Source organism: Aythya fuligula, chromosome Z, assembly GCF_009819795.1.
Source record: "Aythya fuligula isolate bAytFul2 chromosome Z, bAytFul2.pri, whole genome shotgun sequence".
Classification (NCBI taxonomy): Eukaryota; Metazoa; Chordata; class Aves; order Anseriformes; family Anatidae; genus Aythya; species Aythya fuligula.
Genome location: NC_045593.1, coordinates 68,586,059 through 68,607,019, shown reverse-complemented (window position 1 = coordinate 68,607,019; position 20,961 = coordinate 68,586,059). Strand labels below are relative to the sequence as shown.

At 42.1% G+C, this 20,961-nt stretch overlaps 2 protein-coding genes across 4 annotated transcripts; both read left to right on the top strand.

Annotated features, from left to right (window-relative positions):
- The first annotated feature begins 142 nt into the window (after positions 1-142).
- Positions 143-5,065, top strand: LOC116500825 (small EDRK-rich factor 1). The gene is made up of 3 exons (XM_032206101.1): positions 143-225; positions 3,356-3,464; positions 4,551-5,065. The coding sequence occupies exons 1-3, from the start codon at positions 219-221 to the stop codon at positions 4,621-4,623; spliced, it is 189 nt and encodes a 62-aa protein (XP_032061992.1). The 5' UTR covers positions 143-218; the 3' UTR covers positions 4,624-5,065.
- A 134-nt stretch (positions 5,066-5,199) lies between these two features.
- On the top strand, positions 5,200-10,515 carry LOC116500824 (survival of motor neuron protein-like). 3 transcript variants are annotated; one of them, XM_032206099.1, is made up of 9 exons: positions 5,200-5,257; positions 5,368-5,439; positions 5,535-5,651; positions 5,875-6,048; positions 6,397-6,540; positions 7,794-7,865; positions 8,898-9,008; positions 9,488-9,573; positions 10,321-10,515. In XM_032206099.1, exons 1-8 carry the CDS (start codon positions 5,219-5,221, stop codon positions 9,542-9,544), a joined length of 786 nt encoding a protein of 261 aa, XP_032061990.1. In that variant the 5' UTR covers positions 5,200-5,218; the 3' UTR covers positions 9,545-9,573; positions 10,321-10,515. The 3 variants fall into 3 exon arrangements, with proteins under 3 accessions (XP_032061990.1, XP_032061988.1, XP_032061991.1); XM_032206097.1 differs by having other exon boundaries at positions 10,317-10,515; XM_032206100.1 differs by lacking the exon at positions 5,535-5,651 and having other exon boundaries at positions 10,317-10,515.
- Positions 10,516-20,961: the final 10,446 nt, after the last annotated feature.

Sequence of the window (20,961 nt, the reverse complement as noted above, 5' to 3'; positions counted from 1 at the left end):
CTCCTCCTCCTCCACCGGCGCCGCCGCACGCGTCATCGGCGCGCGCGCTGCCGCCGCTGAGGGCCACGCCCCCCTCCCCGCGCGCGGCGCGTGACGTAGCGGCGGGCGAGGCTTTATAAGGGGAGCGCGCGGCGGGCGGGCCGTCAGAAGCTTCTAGCAGCCGGTCAGGGAGGTTGGGGGGCGGCGGCTGCGGCGCTGCGCGGCCCCAGTGTTCCGCCATGACCCGTGAGTGCGGAGGGGGGGGCCTGTCACGGAGCGGGGATTCGGGATACAGCGGGGAAAGGCGGAGCGGGGAGCCGGGGGTTGTGCGGGGCCCGGGGTGGCCTCGGGGAGCCGGGGGCGGCCCTCACGGAGCGGCCGTGAGGGGAGGAGGAGGGACCGGGGCAGCGCGCTCGGGAAGAAACGGTCGGATTCGGGCCTGGCTGTCGGCCAGGCTGTAAAAAGAAAAATAAAAAAGGGTTTCTGCGCGGTTGCAAATAGTTAATAGCACGTAGTTTTTGTTTTTTTGTTTTTTGGCGTTAGCATGATGTACAAAACTAACGTGGATAGATCTACTCTAAAATAGCGGAGCCTAGAATGCCCCCATTTAACCCAATAGGTGCTGCGGCTCCTCTGTCTGCTGCGTAGTACGCTTGGCAGCACTGAAACTGCCCGTGGTTAATTAAGGAGCTGTTTTTAAGTTTGGACTTTATAAAAAAAACCAGAAAACACACCCTCAAATACACTACGTTATACACTGTACTGCTGGAAGCACAAAGGACTAGATGATAAACAGTCTATGTGCAGATCAGACCTTGAATTTGAAGAAGCAGGTTGATGGCTTTTGATGGTTTTTTTCCTGTTCTTGTGATACTAGGATAACTACGGCTTAAGTTTTGAGGAGAGGTACAGTGTCCCACAACTAATTATAACAGAGCGATTGCATTTCGTTCTGTGACCTACTTTAATACAGTACTGAAATGCTAGAGGTGTAGCAGTTGTGGTATGCCACTCTGCTGTTCGGTCTTTGCTGTGGGATATGTTTACAGTTCAGAGCTTTGGTATTGGTCACGTGGGTCTCCTTCTGACTTCAAGTAGTCACGTGGTAAAACAGAATAAGATTAGATTGTTTATTAGTAATTGTGCCTCTGAATTCATAAATTCACGGTAATTGTTGCACCGTGAGATTGAAGCAGTGCAAACACCTGGAACCAAAATAGATTTGTGAAGATGTTCATTGCTAGATGAATTGGAGAACTTTTTTTTTGGCACTTGTCTTGCACTGTTTACTTTAGTGTTCTATTTTGGGAATGTGGTTGCAGACAGTTCTATTCAGCTGGAAGTTCTGACTGTGATTAGATCCTTTGCTACTCAGAAAGTAGTGCAGGGATCGTGACCTTAGTAGTCAACCCTTAGAGCCATTCTCTTTGACCTCCTTCCAGTAAAGACGATTGCTGCTTGTTCCAGTGCTGTACAGAGGCCTTCTGCTTGTCTTTCTCTTCAAGGACAAATGGATCCTGGGAGATGGGAGAGGAGGGACAGGCAGAACCAAGGCTGTATGTCTTGCAGAGGCAGGCAGGGACTGGGGTGCTAGAGCACAGGTATAAGCAGGAAGTATGTACTGGCCTTTAAGTAGCTGTTAATGCCTGAATTTCACATGACAGAAAGTGGAATTGGCATCTTGTTAGGACCACATTTCATGGAAGATTAAGATTTATTTTATGGAATGTAGCAAACAGGACCATCTCCGGTGGAGCTAGGGATTCTCACTCAGCATCTCAGGTGAAGTGCTGGGGCCGAACAGTCCTTTTGCAATATTTTCTTGGAAAACAGAGATGATAAAGGAGTATTTCTTTTCAAATAATAGTTTAGGTTTGTATGTTCTGTGTGTATACTATACTGCTGTTCCTTCCCCTCTGCTCTCCTTTGCTTTGCAGAAATAGCAGCCAAGCTTTTCATTGATGCCATTCAACTTGCTTCTTGAGCTTTCAGTCTTATATGTGTTCTGTGGACACCCTGCACAATATTTGCCTGGAGAGGAAAGAAAGGTATAAGGTTAAGGGTGGAGGATGACTGCTATATGAATTCTGTCTGTAGCAGTGTGTTTTGGCTTCTCACCTCCTTTTTTGTCACGGTAAAAGACTACACTTAGTCCTCCTTGAGCTCTACAAAATCCAGGGGCCATTTATAGCCTGGAAAGTATCATCTGCTCATGAGTCATCAAGTTCTAATCAACTCTACTACTAGCAGTTCTACATGGCAGAACTTCAGGGACAGGATCTCATTAATGCTGGTGGTGAGGAGGGAGCAAGGAGTCTTGATGAGGACCTGTAGTTCTGAGTCGGTATTCAGCTTTGTGAGCCCCTTTTCTTTCACAGGGTGCTCTGTGTTGTCTGTAAACTAAACCTTCGGCTGGAGCTCTTTGGCTGCCTTAGTACTGAGTACAGGTCAGCTGCTTTGCAGCAAAAGGGAATTAAACATCCATACAGCTGCTTGTATACTAAATGGTCTTCTCTGCTTTCATAGTGCTAGAGGAAGGCAACTCTTAGCAATTCATAGTCCTGAGTTTCTGGGGTATGTGTGCGTTATTAATCCCACATTAAGTGGTGTGGGGGACTTTAATAGAATATAAGGTCAAAGTTCTCAGATCTGACATTGTCTTACCCATACTGGTCATCCTCTAAGTGGCATCAGCGGAAGTGTGCTCTTCTACACATGGGTGCAAGGCTCCCAGCTGCTATTTAGTAAGTATGAGCAAGATCTAAAAGGTTTGGCTGCTTGACCATGGGATGTGATCAAACATCAGTGATTTTGCACGACAGCATGACAGACTGAAAGCAGGTAGACACGTCTGGATTCCAAATATGTACAGCCACGTGCTTCTTAAGAAGGCCTTGGGAAGAGTTTGAGGAAGTTTTATAAGCTCTCTCAGACTGCCTTAATTTTAATGATGTAATTCCAGTCTAAAGTTAATTTGTAAGCTCTGTTGGATGCTGGAATCACGTTCAAGGCTCCTGGAGGATGGCTCCTCTTTGGAAGAGTAGCTGTCACTGTTTTGCCCAGGTCATTGATGGGATGGTCTGCCTTCAGTCTTTTGGGGGAAACTGCATTGTGCACCTGGAAAAATGGCACATTTTGCAAGAAATGTTGAGATGGATTTTGGTGATCCTTTGAGCATGACCTGTAGGAATCTAAGCGTGAGAAGTAATAGGCTGTCTTGCCTCTCACTGTGCACCCGACAGGGAGACCATGACAGAAGATACTGCCATTGCTAACAGGCAGAGCCAAACGTTACCACCTTTGTAATCGACTCCTACACACACAAAATGCATGTGGAAAGTGGTAGGACCTATATAAACCATACGGTATCTTCTAGGTGGGAACCAACGTGAACTTGCCCGCCAAAAGAACCTGAAGAAGACTCAGGAAATCCACAAAGGGAAAAGGAAAGAGGATAGCTTGTCTGCTTCTCAGAGAAAACAGAGGTGAGAAATCTAGCACTGAAGTGGTTGGGCAAAATGGGAAGGATCAGAAAAATCCAGTGTCTTACCTTAAACAGATTAAAGTATTTTGCTCAACTCATGTGCCAAAGTGTAAACCCTGGATGTAGGGTTTGCTGCATCTGCTGTTGTCCTGGTTTCAGTTAGCACAGAATTAATTTTCTTCCTAGTAGCTGGTGGAATGCTGTGTTTTGGCTTAGAATGAGAAGAGTGCTGATAACACCCCGATGCTTTAATTGTTGCAGAGCAGTGCTTATACTAAGCCAAGGACATCTCAGCCTTTGCTCTGTCCTGCCAACGGGCAGGCTGGGGGGTGCAGTAAGAGCTGGGAGGGGACAGACCCAGGACAGGTGACCCAAACTAGCCAAAGGGGTATTCCATACCATCTGACGTCATGCTAAACAATATATAGGGGTGGCTAGCCGGGGGGAGGGGGCCGGACTGCTCGGGGTTAGGCTGGGCATCGGTCAGCGGGTGGTGAGCAATTGCATTGTGCATCACTTGTTTGTACATACTATTATTACTTTCGTATTATCACCATTGTATCATCATTATTATTATTATTATTATTATTTTCCTGTCTTATTAAACTGTCTTTATCTCAACTCACGGGCTTCACTTTCCATTTCTCTCCCCCGTCCCAGAGAGGGAGGGGGGAGGGTGAGCGAACGGCTGCGTGGTGTTTAGCTGCCAGCCGGGTTAAACCACGACAGCTGTTGAACATTTTTTTTTCTTCCAAGACCTGGAAAGGCTTTTATTTCTTTTTAGCAGCTTTTTGCATGATGCTAACAGTGGTATAACGCTTTCTTGAAGATGTTTGTTTCATTGCACCCTGTATTTATAAAACTCAGAATTAGATCCAACGCGTTAATCAAGCAGCTTTTCTAAATCATGGCGTACCTTGATGAAAGGACCAGTGTAAGAGTGTGATAATGGCTGAGATGTTTTATTCTAGTATTTTCCCGTTACCAAAACGGGGTTGATGTAAAGGGCTGTAGAAAAGCTAGAGGAGACTGGTTAGAGAAGCAGCAAGCCGTTACCTGAAACGCAATGTTTTTTTTTTCTTCACAGGGACTCTGAAATCATGCAGCAGAAACAGAAGGCGGCTAACGAAAGGAAGTCTCTGCAGGCAGAAGCAAAATGAAGCACCCCTGCAGAGCAGACAGGAGTGCGCCGCTGAAGCAGAAAGGCCTAGAGGATCATTTGTGAAAATGGCCAGCCATTAAACGATTTAGGTGTTAATTTTGCAGCCTTGTTCAGCTAGCGTTAGTTTGTCCTCTGGTTAGCGTAGGTGTAGTAGTCTGGAATGCTGTTTCCCAGCCGGCTGCTCTGCATGTGTAGCAATGGCAGCACCGGGCCGTCGCTGTGCCCGGGCTTGCGCCGCGTCTGCAGCTCCCGCCGAACGGTTGCGGCCACGGGTCTGTACGCCTGCGCTTAGACCAGGTTTTATTTCCCGCATTTCCCAGAAGCTGCGCTGGGCTCGCGGTGCAGCACGCCTGTAACGCCTGCCGAGGCTCGCGGGGACCCGAGCCGCGCGTGTCTCCCCCGTTTAACTATTTTTACAATAAAAAGACACCTCGCATGACCTCCCGCCTGTCCCGGGTCATCACCGGGCGGGGGCGGGGGCGGGGGGAGGGGGGGCGTGGCCTCGGGAGGGGCGGGGGGCGTGGCCTCACGGCTCCCGGGAGCTCCCCGCGGCGCGTGCGCAGTGCGCGCCGTGTCGGTGCGGCGGGGCGGCCATGTCGGAGCGCGTGCTGTTCCGGCGCGGCACCGGGCAGGTGGGCGGCGGGGAGGGGGGACGGGGTGGGGGTGGAGGGCGGATGGGGGGGGGGGGGGGGGGGGGGTGAGGCGATGGCGGCGGCTGTAAGGCGCTGTGTGGCCTCCGCAGAGCGACGACTCGGACGTGTGGGACGACACGGCCCTCATCAAGGCGTACGACAAGGCGGTGGCGTCCTTCAAGGTGAGGGGCGGCGCGGGGGGACCCCCCCTTTACCTCCCCCGGGGCGCGGCGGCGCGGGGCCGGTGCTCACGGCCGCGCCCTGCCTGTGCCCCAAGAGCGCCCTGAGGAATGGGGAGTGCGCCCAGCCCGCGGACAAGCAGGAGCAGCGGCCCGGGATGAAGAGGAAGAACAACAAGAAGAACAGGAACAGAAAGCAGAGCAGCGCCCTGCAGGTGACGCGGGGCCCCCCGCCCGCTGCTCGCGGCGGCAGGACCCAAAACGGGCCGCTTTTACCTCAAAAGCAGCGCTCCGCGGTGGGGGGGCGGTGGGAGCGCCGCAGACCTCGCGTCCCGCTACCCGTTAGAGGGGCTGGGACAAAAAGCGGGGCGGAAGGAGGCTTCTTCCTCACCAGTCGCTGCTGTACTTCCCTACCTGCCTCTCTCCCTTCTGCTGCAGTGGAAAGTTGGTGACAGCTGCAACGCGGTTTGGTCCGAGGACGGCAACGTGTACCTGGCCACCATCGTCTCCATAAACCAGAAGAGGGGCACGTGTGTCGTTACGTACGACGGATACGGGAACAAGGAGGAGCAGAACCTCTCCGATCTACTTCTTCCAGCCAACGACGAAACGGTACGATGGGGGATTTCGGGGAGGCGAGGGGCGCTTTCCAGTGTTTCTGGCACCGCTGCTGTGACCAGATTGGGTTATGTGAGGCTGAAAACCCAATTGCGTTGTGAAAGAACACAAACTGATGCAGGGGGCAAAAGCATCCCCTTACTTACAGAAGTCAGCGTGGGAGACAAGAAATTTATGAGTAAAAGTAAACCTAGCTAGCGTGATGAGCAGGTAGGATGATGAGATATCTCCTCAGTAGGATTGGGAGGGAAAGAAAGAGGGCTGTCCACACTTTTTCACACTGAAATTGCGTTTTGCAGACTCATATTTAGTGCATCTCATAAAAATGTTTTGGTTTCCCAGAATGAAAACGAGACTCCATATTCAACAGATGAAAGTGAAAAATCTTTCCAGTCACCTCAAAACAAAAACAACTGCACAAAGGCAAGATTCTCTCCCCAGAACTTCCGTTTTCCCATACCACCAGCAGCCCCCAGCCTGGGAAGGGTAAGCTCAGTGTTATCTGCAATAATTCCTATACCACTGTTAAGCATGCTCGCTAAATTCTGAGACAATGGCATAATATTTGTCATATAGTCACAGAATCGTAGAATAACCCGAATTGGAAGGGACCCTCAAGGATCACTGAGTCCATCTCCTGCCTCAACATGGCACCACCCAAAAATCAGACCTTTTATCTAAGAGTGTTGTCCAAACACTTCTTGCAGTCTGACAGGATCAGTGCTGTGACCACTGCCCTGGGAAGCCTGTCGCAGTGCCTGACAACCTTTGTCATTGTCTAGAAACAAAATACCATTTTGAGAATAGATGTGCTGGTTACAACCCATATGTATGTAATTTTTTAATAGCTTGGCCACAGTGTGGAACTTTTGCAGAGCTGCTGGCTAGTGAAGAAGGCTTTCTCCTTAGCTAGCACTTGCTTTGCAGCTGCCTTGTAGCTTAGAAGAGGATGTTGTTCCTTGGACCATCATCATGCTGTTTGTGGTAGAACTGTGGTAGAAGCTGTTCATATTACACCTTGCAAGACAAGTGATACATTTCATTTCACATGGCACTGAAGGCAAGCAGAGTGATGTCCAGGTGTCATAGAAGCCCTCAGCTGTAGCTTCTCTATTGATTTAGCTGGGGTGGCCCTTCAGTTTTTGTGTTGTGCAGAAGTTAAAATGATAAGGCAGCTAAATACTGCATTGTGTTTTCTAAATATTGCTATTTGTGCAAGATATCTCTATAATGTTTTTTTTGTTGTTTTTTGTTTTTTTTTTTTTAATCTTCCGTGTTATAGCTTTGTATTTGAGCTCATATTAAGCAAGTACATTCATGAGTGTAATGAAAATGGTACACTGAGTTCAGTGAATCTAGTCAGCATGTGTCCCCAGCCACAATGGAACAGAGAAATTATCTGTATGCCTGTGGGAAGTATCATAGATTCTTCATGTAAAAATTCAGATGCCTTCTGTGTAGACTTCTGTTTAAAAAAACTTTTTTGAAAGCTTGTGCTAAATAGAACCCTGTTTCAGCAGTGGTTACCTCGGGGCATATTTAATACAAGTTCTACTCTTCTAGTCACGGAATGCTCCCCAGAAATAGCCATCCCACGTTCTTAATTCAGTTTCCTTAAATTGCTTGGATGGGCTGTCTTTAGCTTAAGGCTTGTGCATTGCTTCAGATATTTGTGTTTAATAAAATCTAATGTCTTAATATTTTTTCTTAACTTTCATTGTTCAATTACTTCAATATAGTCTGGATCAAAACTCAGAACACCTCCGCCATTCTTATCTTGCTGGCCTCCACCCTTTCCAGCAGGACCACCAGTAAGTAAGAGTAAAAAGTGTCAGAGATAAGTATTGGTGATCACAGGTTTTCCGAGTGTGCTGATCACCTGGTGTCCTGGTTTCAGTTAGGATAGAGTTAATTTTCTTCCTAGTAGCTGTTAGGGTGCTATGTTTTGGCTTAGGATGAGAAGAGTGCTGCTAACATGCTGATGTTTTAATTGTTGCAGAGCAGTGCTTACACCAAGGATGTTTCAGCTTCTTGCTCTGTCCTGTCAGCGGGCAGGCTGGGGGTGTGCAGCAAGAGCTGGGAGGGGACAGACCCAGAACAGCTGACCCAAACTGGCCAGAGGGGTATTCCAAACCATCTGGGGTCATGCTAAACAATATATAGGGGTGGCTAGCCGGGGGGAGGAGGGCCGGACTGCTCGGGGTTAGGCTGGGCATCGGTCAGCGGGTGGTGAGCAATTGCATTGTGCTTCACTTGTTTTGTACACATTATTATTAGTAGTACTATTATCATCATTTATGTTATTTTTTTTCTGTCTTAATAAGCTGTCTTTATCTCAACTCACAGGCTTCACTTTCCCGTTTCTGTCCCCCATCCCAGAGAGGGAGGGGGGAGTGAGCGAACGGCTGTGTGGTGTTTAGCTTCTGGCTGGGTTAAACCACAACACTTGGTTTTAGGACACATTTCTGTGTTAGACTCCGTGTTTTCCAAATATTTGACAACCCATTCAATTGCATATATTGCAGAGATCTAGTGCAGGGGGCCTGGTCTCCACTTATTACCTTAAATTTGACTAACAGCATTCACTGGTACAAATAAGTATTTTCTTGTTCTAATGAAAGTTTGTTTGAACAGTGAATCTACAGGAACCCTGCTCCTCCCAGGCTTTGGAAACCAAATGTTTTTAGAAAAGATTGTTTTGCTTGACTCCTTTCCAGGGAGTGCATTGAGGATATGTTCCTTGTTTTCAGTATTATATTTTGGTCATTTAGAATTGGTTGCTATCTAACATGGCCTGTACTCCACTGAAACAAACAACTTACGTTTCCTTGGTGTTTTCTTAGCTGATTCCTCCTCCACCACCTATGGGGCCAGATTCTCCTGAGGATGATGAAGCATTGGGAAGCATGTTGATAGCCTGGTACATGAGTGGTTATCACACTGGCTATTACCTGGTATGTGCAATTTCTGTCTGGAAGTGTCTTTGTCATCCTGCTTTTGTTTGTGTGTGTGTGTGTTGCTGCTGCTTTAAATTATAATAGTTAGATTTAAAAGTATTTTGGATTATATGCATATTCATGTCCTTGAGTAGGGGTCACATAAGCCTGGATGTTTGTATGGTTGATGTTGTTTTAGTTCTAGGTTCTCCTTGAAGGACTAACTTTAGTATATCTTGCTTCAGATTATATAAGTGATTTTTTTTAATACAATTTTCATTGGTCAAGAAATAGAGATCTTTAATCATTCCGTAAAAATACTATTTGTAATGGGGACAGGTAGTTTAATTTCTGTCCTGTTTAATGCTCGATGTCTGATCTCTTGATTTGTTAAGGAATTAAAAAAAAAAAAAAAGTTGTCTGTAAATATCTTTATTTTGTGACAACATCTTGTTTTTACAAGAAAGTTAAAGCTCTAACTACATTGTGTCCTGTAGGGTTTAAAACAGAGTCGAATGGAAGCAGCCCTGGAGAGAGAATCCTATACAAAATAACTAAATATCCATCACTGATTTGAACAATTGTAAGTGTGGTAATTTTATGCTAAATTGAGATACACAGTTGCCTGACAAATTTGTCTAGCTCTTGGAAAGTTTTGAATTCCATGCAAAAACTTCATGCTTCAGGACTTCCACCTGCTTTCATGGCTCTCTACAGAGATCTTCTCTGCCATAATTAATTCCTTCTTTGCCTAGCAGCAGTGGAATAGTATTTTCTTAGCTAGAGTGAAGGAAAGTATTTTATTGCTGTGATGAGAGGTTTTAACTACCTCTCATCACTCATACCTTTCTCGCCATTTATGTCATGATTAAAACTCTAATTATTTTTTTTTTTTAAACTTTTTTAATTAACACAACTTAAACTTTTAAGAGTTACTCTATCTGCTCGAGGGTTATTTTGAAGGTAAAAGGGTTGTTAACTAAAATACAATTTTCACAGTTATGTATGCATTTTCAAAAGCAACTGCTTCTTTATACAGATGATGTAGCGGGATATGTAGCTCTAATTTGTTTTCTGGATAAGATCAGCATTTCAGGTTTATCTTGCTGAACTATTCCCTTCTCAATACTTCAGTGCTTTGCTTTTACTTGGAATCATTTGTTTAGAACTCTCCAGTTCTTCATAGAAAAAACTGTGTTCTTATGGGAACTTGCTTTTCTTATTTTCTGTGACAAGCATTGCATTTCAGTGCTAATGAGTACTTGTTTGCTTGTTTTTTTTAAAAAAGTCTTTTACTAATTCTTGCTTGTTTAATTTTTTTTAAAGCCAGGTACAAATGTTTCTGACAGAGGTGTGTATCACTTTGTGCATTGGTTGATGGCGAAGATCAGAATGTTATCAAGACAATTAATCTGAATGGTTTCTTAACAGTGATCTGCCCCTGGTAACAAGTAGACAGATTACTTGAAGCTGATAGTTGTATGTGCGTTGTCATAAAGACATCCAAGCAAATGCATTTAGAAAGCACTGCAGCAATGAAGTGTTTTTGCTTTTTTTTTTTTTTTTTTACGTTCTTGAAACACAATTTTAAGTCTAATATGAATTGAAAAAAAAAACACTTGACAGATTTAATTTATCCTTTATTTTAGTTTCTCTTGTATTCTTTTGACTTTTTACCTGACTGACAACACATGAACGAGCAATTACAGTATTTTCAGTTTATGGCAACAATTTATGTTACAGTGGCTACTGGTGGCAATGACCTGAAAAAGATACCTTATTTTACGGGTCTGAGTATGGCAGCTGAATTCAGAAGGACTTGTGTTTTTTTTCACGTGCTTGTTAATAAAGTTCTACTTTTCAAACTTAATTTAGGCATGTTGTTTGTTTATTTTTAGACTTCCATAGAAGTCTTCCTGTTGGATGAATTGTTCAAATAGGACAGTAACATTTTGGCATGTGGCCTTTTTCTGGGTTTCTTGTGGTACCACATTAAATGCAAAAGTTGTAGTAGCAGGCTCTGCAAAGATAACTGAAATTGTGGACTAAGACTTTGGCGGTCTTAGACTGACAGTCTTTAGTCCTGTAGTACGGAGTCTATACACATAAAACTAGATTGTTACTTAGTTAAAGCCAGCAGTATCTATTGTGGGAAAAGTAGCGTAATTCAGACTTGGAACTTTGCTATATATTTGACTCCTTTCCCTACGATGTCCAAATCCCTGAAAATCATTTTTCCCATAAATAATTGATCAAAAAGAGAGAGAGAAATTGAAATCATAGTATTCAAAGGGAAGTTTTTCCTCATTGCCTAGCAAAACTAGATTAAGATTGCTCACTGTCATGCAAATGGTATAAACCAGGTTATCGACTGGTTGTTGCTGAGAGGGACAGCTGCCGTCCACCTCTATAGCTAGTCCTGTGATAGTTTCTGGCATGAAGTTACAAGTGGCCTTAATCAGTTTTTAATACTAGTGAAATCTAGCATCCAATATTATTTTTTAGTGCAGTGCTGCTACAGATAGTTTTTTGATTATATTTAAAAGCAAATGATTCATGTAATTCATTTAATTCCAAGCAGAACAACTGAATAGAAATAATATTTATTTTAAACAGTCTTTAAGCATATTATACATTTTTCTGTAGAAGGCATCACTTAGTTACAATATATTTGTAAAGCAGGTCAGGTTTTTCAATTTAGTTAATTCTGTCTTCCTTAATCCTTTCGCATATTTCATTGTGGTAAAAAATTTACAACGTATTTATTTGAAATATAGGTGCATAATTCATACGGCAATGAAAAAAACACTTTCAAATGTTTTTAGTCTTGAACAATTGGTGAAAGTGCAAAAGCAGTTGCCAAGATATTTTCAACTCCTAGATGGGGTTATGCACCTTCATGACATCAAACATTTTACAGTCTTCTGCATCAAGGAGCCAGCCATGCATCCTAACTGTCACAAGGCCAGACAATTGAGAAACAAGTGGACAGAAGCTCTGACTGTTGATGTACTGGCTTTCATCTGATATGTTAACATACATGACTAATGTCCAGCTTTCCTTAATCAGGCTTTCTTAAATTCAGAGTTCTAAAGAAGTTTCTCTGACCAATGTCTGTAACATTGTGATTTACTGAGAGAGAGGAGAGCACTTTTCAACCTTTTGGAAACCTCCACAGGTTGTGCAACCTTTGCTGCAAAAAGAAGCAGAACTCAACCAAGGATTTAAAGATGCTTCAAACCCATCTCGAACATGAATAAAGATACAGTGAAGCTGAGGACTTGTACATCTAAAATAAAACAGAATTGTTGCTATTAAGATGAAAAATGTAGAACTTTGAACTCACATCATTAAGCATTTTAATGCCTCAGGCTAAGGACAGAGATAAAATAGAGGGTATTTTACCTGTCATATTAATGCCTCAGAAAAAATATATCAGTGTGCTGATGGGTGTGTGATTATCACTGTTACGGAGCAAAGCAAATAAAACACTAGCTTATACAACCACTTGCACAGCTTTTCAGTCTTGACTTATGGTCAGGTTATTTACAAGACAGAACTCCGGTAAGCAAGTTGATGAGGTTTACTGGTATACTAAAATATATGTCAAAAATAGAGGAAAATTATAGGACAGACTCAGCATTTGCTTGTGAAATGAATCATTTTTTTTCAGTCACATATATGAGACACTAGCTTTAAGACTACTATCAAGTATGAAATTCAATAAATATTTTGGTAATGCACTGTTTTAACGACTAGTGCATCTCAGTGGTGAGAGGTAAGCTAATAAGACTACCAACCAAATTATGAAATTCTAGTTTAAGTCATTTATTGCTTTTTTTTTCTTCTTTTTGGTTTTGCGCTGTGATTGTTTTTTTAATATTTTACATGTTTTGTGGAAGACAGGAAATTGAGACATTTCAAAAGAAGTTTTACACAAAGTGTTAAACAAAGTCCAGTGTCTGAGCAGTCTGAATACACTGGTGAGCAAGAAATATTTGGGGCTGAATGTAGAAAAAGCGGTAAGAGAGAATAACAAGTAAGTTGTCACTGTTGTAATGTATACAAACATAAAATTAATTTATCTTGAAGCAGTGTGCTCTCTGCTCTTAAATGTTATTTCATGTTCGAAGTTCTCTCCTTTAAAGTCACTTATTTCCAAACAGCTGTCATGATCCAAATATGGAATTAATGAGAAGCATCTGCTGCAGGTGTAGACACTGCTGAATAATCAGTTTGGCTGCAGACTTCACCCCTTTCCCTTCAGGAATGACAAAGTGTTACAACACTAAAGATTCATTGTATAGTGAACAAGGGTAAATAAAGGTTGTCATAGCTACACCTGTGCACTTTACTTCTCTCCCAACCAAAGCTACTAAACATGAATGGCAGCAGCAGTTTTGTTCTCCTGTTTAAATTTACCACTTTTTTAAAATCAGATGGCCTATGTTTTATTTTATAGCTAGAATTGCAAGGAATCACTCTGGCCTTAAAATGCAAACAAGTTGCACAGTAAGTTCATTTCTGTTTTTTTTTGTTTGTTTGTTTGTGTTGTGGTTTAGCCCAGCCGGCAGCTAAACACCACACAGCCGTTCGCTCACCCTCCCCCCTCCCTCTGGGACAGGGGAGAGAAATGTAAAGTGAAGCCCGTGAGTTGAGATATAGACAGTTTAATAAGACAGGAAAATAATAATAACAATAATAATAATAATACAGTGATGATAATAGTACTAATAATAATAATGCGTACAAAACAAGTGATGCACAATGTAATTGCTCACCACCTGCTGACCAATGCCCAGACTAACCCCAAGCAGCTGGCCCCCTACCCCAGCTGGCCTAAAAAGCTAATAAAAGGAAGTTCAGTATTTTGGCCAAAATACGGGTCTGATGAAAATTCAGGCTTGAAATTTATATGCAAACAATAAAGTTCATTTTTTTGGAGGAGCAATCAAGTTATGCTCCTTATAATCCTAACATTGCACCGGAGGCAGTGGCAGCTGCAGTCAGTCCGTGGGGGCTGCAGTCAGTCCGTGGTGCTTCATTTCCACTGCCCCTTCACAGTCACTCTCCCCCCTGCTCTGTCGTGGGGACGTTCCTGGGCTGTTCCTAAATGGGCTGCAGCGTGGAAATGTGCTCTGCTGCGCTACAGCATGAGCTGCGGGGGTCTGCCTTTCCCACCAGGGACCTCTCTGTGGGCCGCGGGGGGCGGCTTTGGCTCCGGCACCTGCAGCACCTCTGCACTGCACTCCCCCTCCTCTGCACTGACCTAGGTGTCTGCAGGAGGTTTCTCACTCCTCACTCTCCCAGCTGCTGTTGTGCAGCAGTTTTTGTTTTGTTTTGTTTTGTTTTTTCCTTTTCTCGGGCGTGCTCTCAGAGATTCAAACTGCATTGCTCATGGGTTGGCTCTGAGCAGCACTGGGCCCCTTTGGAGCTGGCTGAAACTGTCCCTTATCTAACGCAAGGCAGCTGCTGGATTCTTCTCACGGGGCTACCCCTGCAGCCCCCCCTGCTACCAGAATCTTGCCATGTGAACCCAATACTTTGAGGCAGCTAGGTCATCACTGGCCTGTAAAGTATCAAGGCTTAAATTAACTAATAAGACCCTAAATGTGATGGGGGTAGAAGGGACTGGGATAACAGTGCCACTTTTTGGGGACACCAAGCTGAGACTAGTTATAGAATGATCACTGGGCAATTATTGCATGCACGTGAGGCAGGGACTAACTTGTTGGGAAAGGATTTGATAATGAAATTGGGCATTCAAATAATAAATTGTTAGGCTGGAATAACGGTATTATTAATGGGATGCTCTCAGACCCTGAGAGCAAAGATATATTTGCTTTTGATTAGAAAGACCCTGAAATGGGGCAGAAGCAGCAATACAGATGGACAATTTTACCTCAGAGGTTTATTGGGCCATCAATTTATTTGGGCAAGTTCTAGAACAAACTTTTGGAGTAATTCCAACCTCCAAAAGAGGTGTTACTGTTACATTATGTGGATGATCTTTTATTGTCAGGACAGAAGAAAACAGTTGAGAAGAAAGCCACTAACAAGCTATTTGACTTTCTGGCAAAACAGGGCTTGAAAGTATTGGAAAATAAATTACAGTACGTAGAAGGAGAAGTCAAGTATTTATGGCATCTGGTGTCTGAGAGGGAACAAAGAATAAATCCAGAGAGGATTCAGGGAACTGTTGAGCTACCCCTACACAAAATTAAAAGGAAGTAAAAGTTTTAAGAGAAAGAGGTTTTTAAGGAATTAGGAGTCAAAAAGTCCAAAGGAAAACAGATACTCCCTGATGGGAGAGAAATGCTGAATAAAGTGCTAATGAGGCAAATATTAACTGTTTTACAAATGTTAACTGTTTTACAGAGGGTAATTGGGGAGTTCAAGCAACATGTGATGTGGTGCTATGAAAGTATGTGTAGGAATATATATATATACTCTGGCTGAACAAGTACTCAACAGCTTGTGTTATATGTCAAAATGTGAACAGGAAAATTGTCTGCAGTCAGATCAAAGGGGGCGAGAATGAGGAATTCAATGCTTCCAAAATGTACAGGTATATTTTACAGAACTCCTTAGAGTAGGTAGATTTAAATACTTATTAGTCTTGTTCGATCTTTTGTCAGGATGGGTGGAAGCTTTCCCTTCAGTATCTGCTACTGCAAACATAGTAACTAAAGTAATTTTAGAACAAATAACTCCCAGGTATGGAATTGTTGAAAATACTGACTCTGATCAAGGAAATCACTTTATGTCAGAAATAGCGCAAGGGCTAATGTGGACTCTAGGAATTAAGTGGAAATTTCACACTCCTTGGCATCCTTCCTCTTCTGGAAGGGTGGAGAGGATCAGACAGTAAGGAAGCAATTGACTAAGTTCTGGAAACTCGGCTTTCCTGAATGAAGTGTTTACATTTGGCACTTCTCCAAATTCAAACTGCACCAAGAAAAGATGTGGGAGTTTTACCATACGAAATATTATTTGGATTGCTGTACATGGACAAAGGGAATGAATTACCTCAGTTTGAGACAAAAGATACTTTTTTTTAAGAACTATGTACTTGGGCTGTTGTCCTCTTTGTCATCTCTCAGGACCCATGGACTGTTAGGTCAAACCCCACTCTTGGGAGCTCTGATCCATCCATTCCAAGAAGGAGATTGGGATCTGATGCAAGCATGGAGAGAACTGAAACTGCAACCTGAGTGGGACGGACTGTTCCAAGTGCTCCTGACTACCAAGATGACAGTAAGAATGGCTGAGAAATGATGGATTCGTACCTGGGTAAAAGCATCAGTTAACCCTGATACCAGAGAGACTGCATTAACAAAGACTTTTAAGGTTAAAACTGTTAAAGCTACCTGTTGTAAACCTTTAACTTCTCCTTGGAAGAATTCTTAATGAATTAATAAGTAAAAGGGGTTGGAGTGTTTCCAGGAAACACTCTCTGGAAGTGGGAGAAAGGGGGCTATTTAATCCCACCAGAAGAATCCTGGGGATTTAGAAACATTTGGGAGAAACTAATTTTGTGATTACCTGAATAGAATTGGCTCAAATAACTACTTGTTGGTATTGTAATAATAATAGCATTGTATATCTATCATCCCGTGACATCTGAAGAAGAATATTGCACCTTAATGTTGGAAAAACTCAAGAGAGCGGTGTGTGAAGAGGTGCAAAAACAACAACAGGAGTAAGAAAAGAAGAAGGGGGAATTTTGAGAAACAAAGTCGTGTTTTTGCAGTAGAGAATTGTTTTTCTGTATTCCAAGGTAGTTGTGTAGTCATAATAAGGAGAAATACTAAGTAGGTAAGTGGACAATAGAAGGCCTCACTGTTCCAAAATAAGGTAGAAGCTTGAAAAAAACAGGACGAGCAGTGTGAGAACAGTAAAACAAAGATCACAAGTTCTCAAAAAACGTAAGAAAGGAGAAATTAAAGGGTTGAAAAAAAAGAAAAAATGTACAGATATGGTATAGAGGAGCATCGAGTAGCTTGTGAACCTATAGTACTCAGCTAATGAGGAAACAGGGAAGGTGATCAGGCATCGGGTAATAGGGAATAAAAGGTTATAACTTGTTTGCTGGGATGCACTCCTGATTGACAGGATGCCTGCCATTGCAATTGTGAATAAAATAGCTTCACAGAAGAGCCTGTCTGAAGAAAATTACTTGAGATGTTTCTCACAATTAGCACAAAACTGTGTAGGCTGTTATGTTGATTAGATTCCAAGCAGTGTTTTCAAAAGACACAGTAGTTAGTATAATACATTTCTCCATTTGTTTCCATTTGGAAGAAAAATGTTGCTATTTGACACCCATTTATTTTATTTGGAAACTTTTACCTCATTTCAACTTTTGATCATTAAATTTTAATTAAAAAAAAAATAAATGAAAGTCTTTTTGCAGAGGCACAATGTCTGATACAACCAAAAACATGTAGCTGATTATATGTTTAAACATCACAGTAGTATTTAAAAAACAAAAGCAAAAGTTTATGTCAACTTTCATTTCACAGCAGGAAATGGTCTTAAGGCACAAAGAAATGAAAGAAGCAACATGGGCAAAAAATAGAATTGTATCCAGTGACTCCAGTTGTCCACGAAGTGTACTGCACTGATGCCACCACATTGAGATGCAAAGCACAGGTGACTTTCTTTAGACGGTGACTAGCAAGTTTACTAGAGGAAGTTGAATTGGTAATGAGAATTGTGCTGGGAGGAGCAAAAAGTCTCCTTACGAAATATTACTGTAGGAATGATTGTGATTTATTTCTATGCAACATCCCCACAGGAACAAGGAATCTGATAAGGCTGTGTTAGACTTCAAAAACAAGACCTATGTAAAGATAAGAAAATTGAAAATGAACACTTAAAAAAAAATGACACCATACAACTAAACTGGCAACCAAATAATAAAAAAATATCTTACAGTCATTTGAGAGTTTCCTGTAAGATATTATAATGGAATTGCAACACAAATCCGTGATATTTATTAGAAAAGATTTGTGAAAAGTCACAGGAAATCAGTATGACTGACAGGAAAATAAATCAGATTATCAGAAAATACCATTCAAAAAACTGTAGTTTTTGAGCAAATAAGACAGAAGGCTCAAAGGGTGTAGCAGATGAAATATGAAAAAAAAATAAAATCAGGCATAATAGCAATAATAAAGAAAAGGCTAATAGTAAGAAGCTAAAGGAATCTAAGCCTTCTTCCAGATAGCAGAAACAAAAAGCCAGTGAAGAGAGGTGGTAGAATCCACTATAAAAGATATTAAAGAACTGTTCAAAGAGACCATGCAATGGCAGAGACCTTGAAGTGCCATCCTCTGCAGTATTTGTATTAATGTTCACTGCAGAGGAATTCAGAGAGATTCCTAGGGAAAATATTATGACAATCTTTAGAAAACAGTTCACATCTTTCAGGTAGAGGGAAAAAGACAGCAGGTCCTTAAGCCTAATATCTGCTACAAGCAGATCAGCAGAAGCAACAAAAATGCTAGAATGACTGCCTGGATAAATACAAACTACTTGGAAGAGTCAACATGGCTCGTAAAAAGCAAATCCTTAGTTCTTTGAAGGGATCAACAAGTACATTACAGATGGGCAATCAGATTGATAACATCCACCTGGATTTCCAGTTTTTTAAGGGAACTGAGCCATAACAATGGAGAAAAAGTAACTGGCTAAAAACAGGTAGCAAATATGGGAAACAAATGGTCAGTTCTAGCAAAAGAGGAAGGTCAATGGTGGGACTACAGGGCCCAGCAATGTGATCTGCACTGTGGATTGCAGCATGAATGATTCAGACAAGGGCAAGCAAAGGAGTTGACTACATTTGCTGTTGATATAAAACTGAAGTAGCAAAGGCAAGATTGCCACTGTACAAATCCATAATCATTCCACACCTTTACCAGTGCATGTACTCCCTTAGAAAAATGTGTGCTAAACAATGCTTTCAAATCCCACAGCAAAGAAATGCTGCAAAACTAAATATGAAAAAGTGATTCTAGTTCAGATTTTATGAATTTTTAAATTAAAATGCACAGACTGTCACTCCTTCAGTCAGGAGTCTGCACAAACCAGTGATGAGTTTGTTCTGACATTTTTTCCATCCACAAATTATATCAAAATATAGAATTAAAACTCTTCCTGATATTGCCCAAGTTAGACATCCATAGAACAGGAGGCAAGTTCTTCACAAGTTGTGGTTATTTTTAATAACCACATTTCTTTTAATTGTATTTTATTTATTTTCAGCACTTCCAGTCTTGGAAATTAATTATGATTGTTAATGCAAATGGTGAATTTAATTTCTGCAAGTATGAAGTGCATGATAAAACATGGGCACTTACCTTTGAGATACCCACTTCACTCCACACAGCAGTGCTCTGTCTGGCTGAGAGTGCCTTTCAGCCTCGAACTTCCCAACACAATTGTTTCCCCAACCCTGCCACAGTATACATTCATGTCTCTTCCCTCAGCATTTTTTATCTGAGTAATACGTAACAACCTCAGAAAGCACAATAATTTCTGACACTCCTGATAACGATCTCACTGGTCAGCTAACATTGTGGCAGATCCAATAAACAAGAAAACAAACAAGAACAAGAACTGACTGGATATGAACAAAGACTGCTGAGATCTAGTGAATCCTAGTAAGGAGCATGGATGAAGGAAGCTTTTCCTCCATGCTGATCTAAATTAAGGCTGGGGGTGCAAGAGCTGGGAGGAGGGCCGGACTGCTCGGGGTTAGGCTGGGAATCGGACAGCAGGTGGTGGGCAATTGCATTGTGCATCACTTGCTTTGTACACATTATTACTAGTAGTACTATTATCATCATTATTGTTATTATTATTTTATTGTTTTTATCTCAACTCACAGGCTTCACTTTTCCATTTTTCTCTCCCATCCCAGAGAAGGGGAGGGGGAGGTGAGCAAACAGCCGTGTGTTGTTTAGCTGTCCGCTGGGTTAAACCACAACAGAAAGAAAAGCTGTAAATGAACTTGTAAAGGAAATGAAGAAAATTGCACATGTCCCAGGTTTTTTTAGAAGTAGTAATGAATATGTATTAGTCTAGGAGCATAAAAATCAGCTACTTGATGTAACTGGTGTGCGTCCTGGTGGAGCGGAGACTCCCAGCGCACCCAGTGCTGTTTGCTTACCTCTATTCCTTTAATAAATTGTAAACTTTGATTATAATCCCATTTTGAAGACTGAGTCATTTATAACAAGATGAAATTCCTCATCTGTCAGGAGGAATATTGTCCTGATAGCATTTTTTCAGGATGTACCTGTAACTGCTCTATTTAATGAGAAGGGTAGAAAAGGACAACCCAAATTATTGCTCAGATCACTATCAGACAATGGAATACACAGCTACGACTTCTAAACAGCTTCTACTTTCTATTACATTATTTTACTATTTAGCAAGAGGAAGGGCTAGAATGGATTTAAAATGTTTTGACATTCTTTCTTCCCCCATAAGGAAGTGATGACACTAAAGATGAAAACATTTCTAGAAAGCATCATACACGACACCATCACCAATATCAGATTAACTAAGAGACATATGCTTAGGGTATTCCCTTGGCTTCAAATGTCCTACTAAACCACACCAAAACACATGAATATGTCCCTCTTCCTGCTACATTTTAGGACACCCTAGCATAGCTTGGCTAAACAGCCCAATAACCAGGCTAATGGTAACAGGCACTGCAATCACATAATAGCACAAAGGGATTATAAAGATTGTTTCACTCCACACAGAATGAAACAGATGCTGAAACCATCTTTTTGCCAACACAGTGGAATTACTGCCTTCTGGCCAGCCTGCAGGCATAAAAACTTTAGAGAAAATACAGAAGGTGCTATATTGACAATAGAGAACTTGCATTTTTAAACAATTGGAAATGAAAACTGCCCACAAAAAAAAAAAAAAAAAAAAGAAAAGAAAGTAG

Excerpts from the sequence above, each read along its gene's own strand:
- LOC116500824 (XM_032206099.1), top strand. The coding sequence starts at position 5,219 with ATGTCGGAGCGCGTGCTGTTCCGGCGCGGCACCGGGCAG. Across the intron at positions 6,049-6,396 it reads TTCCAGCCAACGACGAAACG|AATGAAAACGAGACTCCATA; the intron begins GTACGATGGGGG and ends TTGGTTTCCCAG. Across the intron at positions 6,541-7,793 it reads CAGCCCCCAGCCTGGGAAGG|TCTGGATCAAAACTCAGAAC; the intron begins GTAAGCTCAGTG and ends ACTTCAATATAG.
- LOC116500825 (XM_032206101.1), top strand. Across the intron at positions 3,465-4,550 it reads GCTTCTCAGAGAAAACAGAG|GGACTCTGAAATCATGCAGC; the intron begins GTGAGAAATCTA and ends TTTTCTTCACAG.